Source organism: Gavialis gangeticus, unplaced genomic scaffold, assembly GCF_001723915.1.
Source record: "Gavialis gangeticus isolate Ggan-Ray unplaced genomic scaffold, GavGan_comp1, whole genome shotgun sequence".
Taxonomy (NCBI): domain Eukaryota; kingdom Metazoa; phylum Chordata; order Crocodylia; family Gavialidae; genus Gavialis; species Gavialis gangeticus.
The window spans coordinates 89,529,878-89,541,040 of record NW_017729031.1 but is presented as its reverse complement, the minus strand read 5'-3'; the positions used below and the strand labels follow the sequence as shown (position 1 = coordinate 89,541,040).

General features: G+C 44.6%; 1 protein-coding gene across 2 annotated transcripts in view; it reads right to left on the bottom strand.

Moving 5' to 3' along the window:
- Positions 1 to 8,106, bottom strand: part of SPP2 (secreted phosphoprotein 2) — a 31,225-nt gene extending 23,119 nt beyond the window's left edge. The window contains exons 1-4 of one of the 2 annotated variants that reach the window (XM_019523361.1): positions 7,891 to 8,106; positions 7,666 to 7,790; positions 5,172 to 5,294; positions 1,724 to 1,834 (exon numbers count right to left, since the gene is read on the bottom strand). In XM_019523361.1, coding sequence (XP_019378906.1) covers positions 1,724 to 1,834; positions 5,172 to 5,294; positions 7,666 to 7,790; positions 7,891 to 7,942 — 411 coding nt within the window. In that variant the 5' untranslated portion in view covers positions 7,943 to 8,106. The remainder of the gene's footprint in view (positions 1 to 1,723; positions 1,835 to 5,171; positions 5,295 to 7,665; positions 7,791 to 7,890) is intronic. The other variant, XM_019523360.1, reaches the window with a different exon arrangement.
- Between the last annotated feature and the right edge of the window lie 3,057 nt (positions 8,107 to 11,163).

The following is an 11,163-nucleotide window of genomic DNA, read 5'->3' as shown; positions in this document are numbered from 1 at the left end:
GAGAGAGAGAGGGAGAGAGAGAGAGAGAGAGAGAGAGAGCACATTGTCAGGTGTGTCAAAGCTGGTTTGCATAGAGAGGTATTCTTTACTTTGCTGAAAGATTATTTTATTTTCAGCCCTGAAGTGATCTCTACATTTGGCGAGAGAGGCAGTATGGTTTAGTGCAAAATGGTTTTCAAACTCGGGTCCATTTCCCTCTTCACCCTCCCTCGGGGGTATGCAGTACTTTGCCAAGGGGTATGTGCTCATTTTAATGATAGCAATAGAGTTTCTGACTGGTCAATACACGGTGAGAAATGGCACTGCACATGTTGATATCAGTGTCAACATGCTTCCTAAGGAATGAAAATGCAGAGGTGCTTCAGATGTAGGGGTTACACACAGCAATGTTTTGCTGGTAAAGGGGTTTGTAGGCAAAGAAGTTTAAAACCAACGAGTCTGTTGAGTAGAGCATTGGTCGGAGACCTGGGTTGTATTCCTAAATTGGCCATTGCTGCTGCTGACCTCAGGCAACTCACATCACCTCACATCTTTGCCTCAGTCCCCCGGATCCGTAAAATGTGGAAAAGGCAATTACTTTCCTAAACTACCCTGAGATTCTGCCACCTAAGATTTAGGTATTTGTCCTAAGCCCTCACTGTGTTGATGGAGCAGATTATAGGGTCAAGTTACAAATTCTGTCTCCAAATATGCACATCCACTCCCATTAAATGTTAAAGGGAGGAGGACAAAGCATTTGTATCAGGCAGAAGTTACTACGGCTGTGCAAAATTTCGGCAGCTGTTTCGTTTTGGAGGTGTTTTGGTCTGTTTCGGCCCCCGAAACACCAAATCTGAAACTAAATGGAAGGCTGTGAAACAACTCCAAAATGAAATTAAGCCATCCAAAATGTTTCAGATCTTCTGGAATGTTTTGGGGCGCGCCCCAGGAAGAGCCCAGTGCAGCCCCGCAGCCCTCCTTTTAAAGTGCCAGGAGGCTGGGGACAGGTGGGGCATGGGGCCAGGAAGGACAGCCATAGAGGCTTCTCCCGCAGCTCCCCCCACCCATGCAGAGGCAGGCACAGCTGGAGGAGCCACAGGAGAAGCCCCCATGGCTGTTCTGCCTGGCCCCATCCCCCACCTGGCCCCAGCCTCCCACCACTTTAAAAAAAAACGAAACAAAAAGCCCCATACTCACTGGCTGCAGCAGCGGTGTCCAGGGCCTCTGAGGGCTCATGGAAGAGTCCCCCTGCACAACATGGGGCAGTGGGGGGCAGCAGGGATTACCCCCTCCACCTGGCATCTGCACAGCAGCTGCCCCATGGTGTAGGTGCAGCTCAGCTCAGCAGGGTGTTGGGCACTGTCTGGGAGCTGGGGTTACTGGGGCTGGGTGGTGCTGGGCTCTAGCTGACTGGGGCCGGGTGGGGGATCAGGCTGGGCAGCCATTGGGGCTTCTCCTGCAGCTCCCCCCACTGGGGCAGAGGCAGACACAGCTGGAGAAGCCGTGGGAGAACCTGCAGCCACCCGGCTGTTCCTGCCTCTCCCCAGCCAATCCAAATCAGCGCTGAAACTCCAAAACAGATTTGGCCAAATCAAAATGGAACAGTGATCCAAAACACCAAAACGGATCACTGTCCTCCAAAATGGCTGAATCTAAAACTGAAATGAAATACAGCCATTTTGTACAGCCCTAGAAATTACCATCTAGATTAAGGGGCATAGCAAGGGGATTTTCTTTTGCTTACCTCTTCACTGCTTGCAGATTCTGAGCTCGACGAGTCCTGGTGGCAACGGACTGCCAAGTTCTGAATCTGTTCATCAGAGACATACACTGTACTTCTGCAGAAAGCAGCTTGCTGTAATGGATTGAAATAGAGTTCATCCATATGGCTGCATAGGCTACCGTACAAGTTTATTTCAGATTCAGACAAAGACAGCTGGCTAGAAAAAGCCTGTGTACCAAGACTAGGGACTTGAGCAAGAGCATTATTTACAACCAGAGCCCTGAATCTGGAAAAAAAATCACAGTATTTTTATAACAGGCTGTCTACTCAGGGCCAGGAAACATCCTCGGCCCACTCACCTGTTCTGGGCAGTCTGCCCAACTCTTGCAAACCATGACTTGTTGTATAAAAGATTGATGTAAATGGTGGGATGCTGCCCATTTTAATGCCGGATGCCTACGGTGATACACACGACTCCAACCTTCCCTTATCATGTCCCATGCCTCGAAGTTGTCATCCAAATCATTACAGTGCCTCACACCATGACTGGTGCTCCAGAGTCTCACTGGGACTCTCACTCCACCCTGGAGCACACGGTCATTGTGCGCTTACCCTGGCAGATCTGAATCTTACTACAAACATGGCCTCTGGCCCAATTGCAACCTCAGGCTTCTGTAGACTTACCTGGGCCTGGCTGCCCCCTCTTTGGGGATTCACCCTTAAGTCACTTTCTCATGGGGACTGGCCCATGTGTTGCACTTCAGGTCGCACTCTTGCCCCCTACTCAGCACACCCCCAGTACAGCTCTTCATGTCCTCCTTATCAGACCCTACTCTACACCAAACCAAACACGCAGAGCACTTCAGGTATTCTACATGCACCCTACTGTATACAGGCCACTCTCTACTTGAATCACTATGCCCCTCACCCCATTGAGGCCACTGGGGTCTTTACCTCCTATGGGCTCAGGTGTCTGGAGATGTGCCTGTCCCAACTTTCTACTGGGGTCTGGTACCTCCTGGGGCTCAGGTGTTCAGAGGTGTGCCTAGCCCCCACTTTCTACTGAGGTCTGGTACCCCATGGGGCTCAGGTGTCCAGAGACAGGCACCCCTACTCACCTTTTACTGGAGAAGCAACTGGCCTGGCATTTCTGAGAAACTGCCCCACCACGGGTAGTCCCACCAGGCCATCCTTCCCTAGCAGGGTGCAGTTTTCAGTCATACCCAGGACCAGGAGACTCCTGCCATCCCCATAGCTCCTGCCGTTACCTCCAGGATGTTCTGAGCAGCAGCTCATCCAGCTGTTGTTCTTTGACTGCTTGCAGCAGACTGCTGTCACAGCCCTGAGGGCCTGGATCTAAAATGGAGGCTGCTCAGCCCCTTCCTCCAATCCCAGGGCCATCCTGCAGCCAGATGACCACCTCATTAGGCCTACCCGGCACCTGCCAGCTGCCCTGCTGGCTGTTCAATGGCCGTTAAAGTGGCAGGCACTGCAGGTTTGGTGCCACAATAATCATATAAATGTAAGTCTTGGTTTTGGAGTAGCTCTGTGATGAAATCCCTTCAGCACGCTCTGCTAACAGATATTCTTGAAAAAAATTAATAAGCACTGGGGGCTTGTCTTCAAAGGAGCTGTACTTACAGTTGATGTAAGGTTTACCCCAGATTCAAGAGCCACCACAGTCAAACCTGTAACTCAAGGGCTAGCTCTTAGATGGGCTTTTGGGGCTTACTTGGCATTAGTCTTTCAGCTGGAGCTGGCAAGCTGGCCAGTAAGTAGCAAAGCAACAAATTCATATTCACCCAATGTCTACAGTTCAGGATTCCATGGGTGATAATTCATGAAGTAGCACCATGGTTGCAGTTTTATGTCACTGAAATCAAGTTGACAAAGTGAAGATGAAAGAAGATCAAACGGTAGGGAAAAAGTCAAAATACTGGGTGAGCTTCTCAGCTGCCCTCTGGGTGCTGTGGATGGGCCCAGTAGCACAAGCAGTGATAAGCTTGATGGATCTGGCCTTTTGAAAATCTGGTGAAGTATCTGTTATTGTACTTCTCTTTTGCTGCCAGAGCAGAATGAGCAGGATTAATGGGACATGAAGTAGTTTCCAATCTATTTTATTCTAAGAAATAGGTTAGCATGCAGCATAGCTCAGGACGAGAAAGTGTGTAGAAGAAAGTAACCTTAAGCTACAGTTGCTTTTTGTACTAGACTAGTGCTGGTTGGACAATATCAAATAAACACTGGTGTTTAATAAAATGTAATTATCCTCCAAGCCATTGTTTTCCACAGTTATGCTCATCCTATAGCACAGTAGGACTTACGACACTTTCCTGGGTAGCAATGACTGAAACAATCTTGGGATGGTTATTTCTGTCTAGCTGACAAAGTTATAAATAAAAATCCACTGCGTGGAGGTTGAAGTTAAACAAATTCAAATTAGAAATAAGGTGCAATTTTTTTTAAGAATCAGGGGAATTAACTCTTTGGACAGCTTGCTAATAACTGTAGAGGATTGTTCACCACTGGGAATTTTTAAATCAAGATTAAATGCATTCTAGAAGATAAAGTTTGATTGACTTAGAGTGTAACTCAGGGAAGTCCAATAAACTGTCATATGGGAAGTGAGACTAGATCATAGTGACCACATCTGATTTTATAATCTATGATTGTTTTCTTCACTGAAAGCAAAAGGTAATAGAGAATCTTCTGCCATGGATTTTTTTTCCTAAAAAAGTATCTTTCAGCATGGCAGCTATGTTGACAGAGCGGAAATACAAAATAATGTTTGCTTGGTTCAGTCACCTCTCTTTGCCCTTTACCTTGCACATGAACTGGTTCGGAGCTCCTAGCACTGTAAGTGGGGAAAGAAGGCTGCTAAATACATTTCTCTGAGTAGAGATTATGATAATGCAGTAAGCAAATGACTTGATTATCTTGTCATCAGTTTGATGTAACCCTGAAGAATTACTGCCTGTTATGTTTTGAGGCTTACAGATATTTCAGAAGGTGGATCTGACCCAGAACCATGCCTATGAGCACTTCCCCATTCCCTCCACATTACCTGATTTTGATTGTTGAATATTGATGGGGTTTTTGAGTGCAAAATCAGAATGGCACATTTCTCTCATCCATCTGAATTATATGTGACAAGGAAAAGTCAAATAGGAGTTTTTTAGACCTTCAGTATGTTGGTAATTACTTTCTAGTATTTGTTGTGAAACTTACACTGCCAGCCTGTGTCTCCAAACACATACAGACTAAACCCAAAGTCAAGCCAAGTCCACCAGCTCTCAGATCAAACCTCAGCTCCTCACCTCCTCCCAGTTAACTGAAAAACAAATCCACAGTGTTGCTGGTGCTCAAACACCATTTGGTTAATGCTTCAGGTTAAGCATTTGCTTAGGCATATGTCACTGTCAATCATTGTCACTAATGTTGATTAAAAAGACACAAAACTTGCACTCACCGCATAGGGCCCTGTTTTGAAGTCACAGGTAGATGGGTCTCTCTCTGAATCTTTAGAGCATGTGGTTTCTTGAATATTGAAATCCAGTATTATGTTGTAGCTGTTGCCATCAAGCAGGTCAACCTGCATACAAAGGAGCAGCCAATAGCATTCAGAATAACTGACCAACACACAGTTGCTTTTTTGCCAAGTTGTAGCAAAAATCAAGGCCTTCTTAGGTCAGTATCCCATTTGGAGCAGAATATCACTGACATGGAGTCAAGATATTTTTGTGTCTCCATTTTGTAAACCCTCACCACCAAGTCTTGTTTTTGTGAATGGCACTGTCTTCCAACCAAACATCTCCCATTTATAGAAGCCTCAGATAACATGTTCTGGCCTAAGAAGTGCATATCATGGAACTCCAGCTCTCTAGAGCAATGATCTCCAAAGTGGGGTGTGTGCACCCCAGGGGGTGCGCAAGACGGTCCATTGGGGTGCTGGAAGAAAATATTTGAACTTCTATTTCTATAAATATACGTATACATATGTTGGGGGGGCATGCTCAACATTTTTTTACTGATAGAGGTGCATGATCAAAAAAGTTTGGAGACCACTGCTCTCGAGTCTCCCTCAAATTGCTTGAGAGAGCAAATTGCTTCCTTCAAATTGCTTAGTAAAATTAGTAAAAATAGCAAAATCCAAATTGCTTAGTAAAATAGTTCCTTCCCTGCCCTGGTCATTGAATTTTACATGTGAAACACTCCTATTGCTCAAAGCTGGGACAACACAGCCTAGGCATGAACTCTGCTTGTTCAAATGCTTTGCTATAAAAAGGAACATCTGATCAATACATTCAAGTACAGGGTGAACTTTGAGGCATTCCATTCTCCTTAATGGGAACCTGGGTGCAATGAGGGCCCATTTTGTTTGCTGAATTGTGGACATCTTGTTTGATGTTAACATTACCAACAGGTCATCCGAAGCTGAGTGGGCATTGTCTTGGGAGAGTATCAAGAACAAAGAACAAAGAACAAAGATTAATAGTAAGTAACAGTAAATGCATACTGAGTAACCTTATGTATAGGAAAATTGTCACACCAGAATAAATCAAAGCTATTCAGGTTTTTTTAACTGCAAACAACTGACTTTGAAATAAATCTTCCATGGCTTTCCTCTGCCAAACAGCTTCCGCAGCTGCAACTTGCTGCTCATGTTATAATTGATAATTGATTCATAAGCTTTTCACAGCATTTGATGACATGAACTTGGGTTAACAAAAGCTTGTGCACTCAATCACTATCTCTCTCAAATCTTATTTAGTAAGTCTATGAAAGTGTGCATCTACCCTTTCTTCTGACCGATTTCAGATTATCACAGCTAACTACCTCTCTCTGATAATTGATTCATGCCAGCAGATATTTAAATATCTGTCATCTCATTGTTTTAGTTCATGAATCAAATGCATACTGTGCAACAATTAACTTCCAACATGACCAGATTAAAAAAAGAATGATGCAGTGTTGAGTGAGTGCCTACGCACCTGGTCCCAAAACTGACTGTAGCCTTTAGGCACTGACAACAATTTAAGCATCCAGTAAGATAAAACTGTGTTATTGTTGCCAGTATAAGTGTTGAATAGTACCTGCTAGAAAGAAATATCCCACTTCAGGAAGCTTGCTGTGATATTTAGTAAAGTCTTGTCTCCTTTTCTTCCCAGTCTAGTAGACACTTCCGCTGCAGGAACACTTTGAAGTACTTCCCCTTAGCCTTCAGTACCTTCTGGTTGGCAGTACTAGACTGCCATACGAGATTTATTCAGCCACAGCCTCGACACTGCTCCACATGCAGGTATAGATATGTACCAAGTTTAATATTTAGAGACAAAATAATTTTGGGGTTGACCACGTACACAAGCATTTTAAATTTGTTAATGAGGTCATCACCTTCTCTGAACACTGGGGGCCGGGGGTTGAGGGGGGGGAGTGTCATTTTTTTCCATGTAAAAAAATTCCATGCAAGAAAATCTATGCTAGGAAACAAGAACTAATTATCTGAGGAAATTATATGGCACTGAAGGCAGATTTAAACTGAGCATAACATCTACACATGAACTGTGGAATCACTGCCCTGATACTACACACAAACTGAATATACTTAATCTTTGTAGATGGGAGATATGGAGGAGATGGGTAAGTGCATCAAGTAAACATTATAGATTGGACTAGAAACATTCAAATGAGCCAGAAATAGAAAGCAATTACCTGGTGATGGTTGAAAATTCCAATTATTTTTCAAGGAAACTTGAACCCCGCCCACTTTTAAATTTCTTCTTATTACAAGTATAACAAAGTTTTGGTTTTTCAAAAAAACTGCATTCAAATAACATTCCCAAAATCAGAAGTTTTGATGAAAACCAGAAAACTTCAATCAAAAGAAAGATTTTTCTGGTTGAAAAGGTGTTGTTCATTAAGCCCATTTCAGTGAAATGTTTTTTGGCCAACTCCACACTTACCCTTCTAACATAGCTCCTGATGACACCAAAGAGATTGCGCCCTTGCAATCTAAAATTCACTCTTGCAATGGAGGCATTCAAAGCATTTTCTGTGATGGATGGTTCGTAGTCATACATCGGTAGCCCTGAGTCAAGTATATTACAGTCCCATTAAAAGCAAGTACACATCATGTAGCCAGCTTTCCAGTGAAAATGGATATGCCTTCAGTTTTGAAAAAAACTTACCTGAACAAGAGAAAATACTCATTACAAGAGCAAAAATTAGTAAGGTCTCCATGGTCTGTTCTCTAAAAATCACCCTTATCTTTTCTCTTCTAAGCTGTAAAGCCTTCTTGTCAGGTTTCCAGCATATATTGTTCTGGCCTTATATAACAGAGCCTGGATACTGTACCTCACCTTCCTGTGTCAGAGCTTGGCTACACACATTGCACTTTAAACAGAATTGATCCAGGAGCAAATATTTGTTGTCATCTTTTTTAAATTTAGTGGAAGCTTTCTGTTACAGTGATACAGCAATGCTTTTCCAAGGGCCTATGCCAAAAACAGGAGCTGTTCTTCTGACATCTCGATAACCCAAAGCAGCTCCTGGTTATGTTAGTGTACTCCCAGTCATTCCTTTTAGTGTAAAGCCAATGAACCAAATTTTCTCCCTAAAACTCAATCTAGAAACTTTGCATCAATAGAAAGGTCAGAAGAGGACAGATCCTGGCCCCGTACAGGTTCTTCAGAATTATTAATACACAGAGAATTCTCACCAATGTAAAAGGCTAGCATAAGCAGTGTAACAGGGGGCCTTCTCAGGGCTGATCTACCAATGGCCCGCCCACCTGTTTCTGGGGCAATTGCCTGCCTCCTCGTCTGCCATGCCTTGATGATATCTAATTAGGATGTTAATTAGGCGGGAGGCTGCCCAGTTCTTGCCCTGATGCCTGGGGGTACTATCTGTGGCTCCATTCCTCCCTATGCCACAGCCCAAGCCTCACAGATGGCATCCACAGCTGTTAACCTCAATGGCCCCACACTGGGCCCCAGAATCCTCCAGTCCAGACCCCTACAAGATCTCTCCACTCAGGTAGCCTACTGCACTGTCATTCTGGGCTGCCTAGCTCCCTGAACTGTTCCCCCTTTCAGGTGTGTTCCCCCTCAGGACCTTTGGCCACACAGGTCCTGGCCTCACCTCCAAGGACAGTCAGAAACCCCAGGCCCTCAGCTCTAGGCATCTCTCACGGTGGGCCCCTGGTGCTTTTGACCCTTCCGGTCCTGGCCCCAGCATTGACCAGTCAAGGGATTTCAAGTCAGGTCTCTGAGCATTGAGCCCTCTCTCTAACTTGGGTCTACCTTCTTGAACCTTCTCTGGGGTAATCCACCTGGTTGTGGGAGCTGGGGTTATTAAGGCACCCCAACTTGCCTTTTACTGGGGTAGTAACTGGCCTAACATTTTCTGGAGGCTCCCATGCTACTGGGAGCCCCACCAGGCCACCCACTCCTGGCAGGGTGCAGTTTTATGTCATGCCCAGGACCAGGAGCCTCCAAACCATCCCCTACAGCTCCAGCCCTTACCTCCAAGATGTTGCCAGCAGTGAACTGTTCTCTTTATATAGGTGGCCAGAGGTCTAAAATGGCCACCACAATCAAGCACCTGTTGGCTGCTTGGCTCAGCCCTTAAAGTGGCAGGCACCAACAGTGTCCTGCCACTAGCAGATATTAAATCTACCTTTCTGATGCTGACCCATGTGTAAGTGGTGTGCTGCAGGCAATAGGTGTGCAAGGCTATTGATATATTCTGGACATTCTCAGATGGCAAATAGTCCCAGTGGGTAGCCTTGCCTTCTGTTGCAAACTAAAGCAATGCATAGTCTACTATTATTGTTACCCTTTCTGGAACTGAGGCTGACAAATCGTTCAGGAGCAATAGCCAATTCCTTGAAACAGCTTTCCCACTCTCTCATCCCCAGTTCTGCAATGGGCAAGTGCCCATTTTAATTAGAGAACCTTTGAGGTTTTAATAATTGTATTAAGTAATGATGTTGGTCCAAGGTCTAAGAATTTATGGGGGGGGCAGGAGGAGGGAGGGTTTACATAAATTATAAACTCTGTGGCAATTCAGTTCACCTATTTTGCCAATACATGGCAGCTTAAAAAAGAGGTTTCCTGAATGTGATCTCTTATCATGCAAAACCAAAGTTATTAGTGCCAGCCATTCTTTCAGTGCAGATGCTCATGCCACCCAAGGCTCATTTGGGCTGCAGTTTTCAAAAACACTTAAGTGCAACGGACTTTCAGTAAGAGTTGGGGGTAAATTTTCAAAATGACATGCTGCCCTTTAGATTAAGTTGTAAATGCATATAGATAAGAATGCAGACAGGAATGCAAGAGCTCAAATTTCTGATCTGGGGACCTCTTACATGCAGACAGATAAGTCATTGTTGGACACCTGTAAACTAAAGAACTCATGAGAAGATGCAAGAAAGCTGCATGCTGAGTACCTGAAACTTTTATGGATAACATCAATCCTCAGGAACATCACCCTCATGTCTTCTTGCAAAAGTAACCACAGGTACACCTTAGCTAGTTAGGCTGGTGAGAGAGACCTTGTACATGAAAAAGCCTTCTGCAAATTAGCAAGAAGAAAAAGGGAGAAACTGTCCAAGGCAACTGTCTAGACTGCCACCACCAAAGCAGTTTTCACTGCTTGTAGCTATTGTTTCTGTTTGGCTGCAGCTACCAGATTAGACTGCATGTTTCACAGACATAGCTTCTAGGTTAGACAACAAAATCACAGTCACAATAGCAACATGTTGTTGTTGGGTTTTTTTAATTTGAATTTACCATGCTATGGAAACACAGCTGGCTGTTTACTTTGATACCTCACAAATATAATCATTACATCCCCCCAGTGCACACCTCTCTGGGACATGGTAGATCAGATTTCAGGGTATTATAATAGTGCCAGCATGTTACAACATAAAATCTCAGCCCCACATGAATTAGAATCAGGGGCAGGGAGTCTGATAAATGTAATTTAGCTTGCAAAAGCCTCAAGGCAAAGACCTGTAAGCTACAGTTACCTCATTCACTTTTATGGTACAGTGGAAATAATTACTTCTACCAAGTATTCATTGGTCCTTGTTACACATTAATTTTAGGTAGCCCCCAGAGTTCTTAACCCCTAGATTGTCCCCACATTAACTCCTGAAACTAGTTTGAAGCACACTGTAGGCAGCTTAAAGTTATGCCACTCCAGGGCAGGTGTATCTCTGATCTGTGTTACCTAGCTTGTGGTCCATTACAAAGTGGCCATTCTCTACAAATGAGTCACCCAAATTGTAGTCCTCCAGCATCCCAACAGCCCAGTCTCCTGTTCTACGCGGACAGACTTTCCATCCTCTGAATTCTAATGCCCAGGGGGCATTCTGGCACCAAGCCAACTCCCTTCCCTGCGCCTGGGGGTTTGACCTTCCCACCCTCATGGGTACAGCAACCCTGTGCAACTAGCCT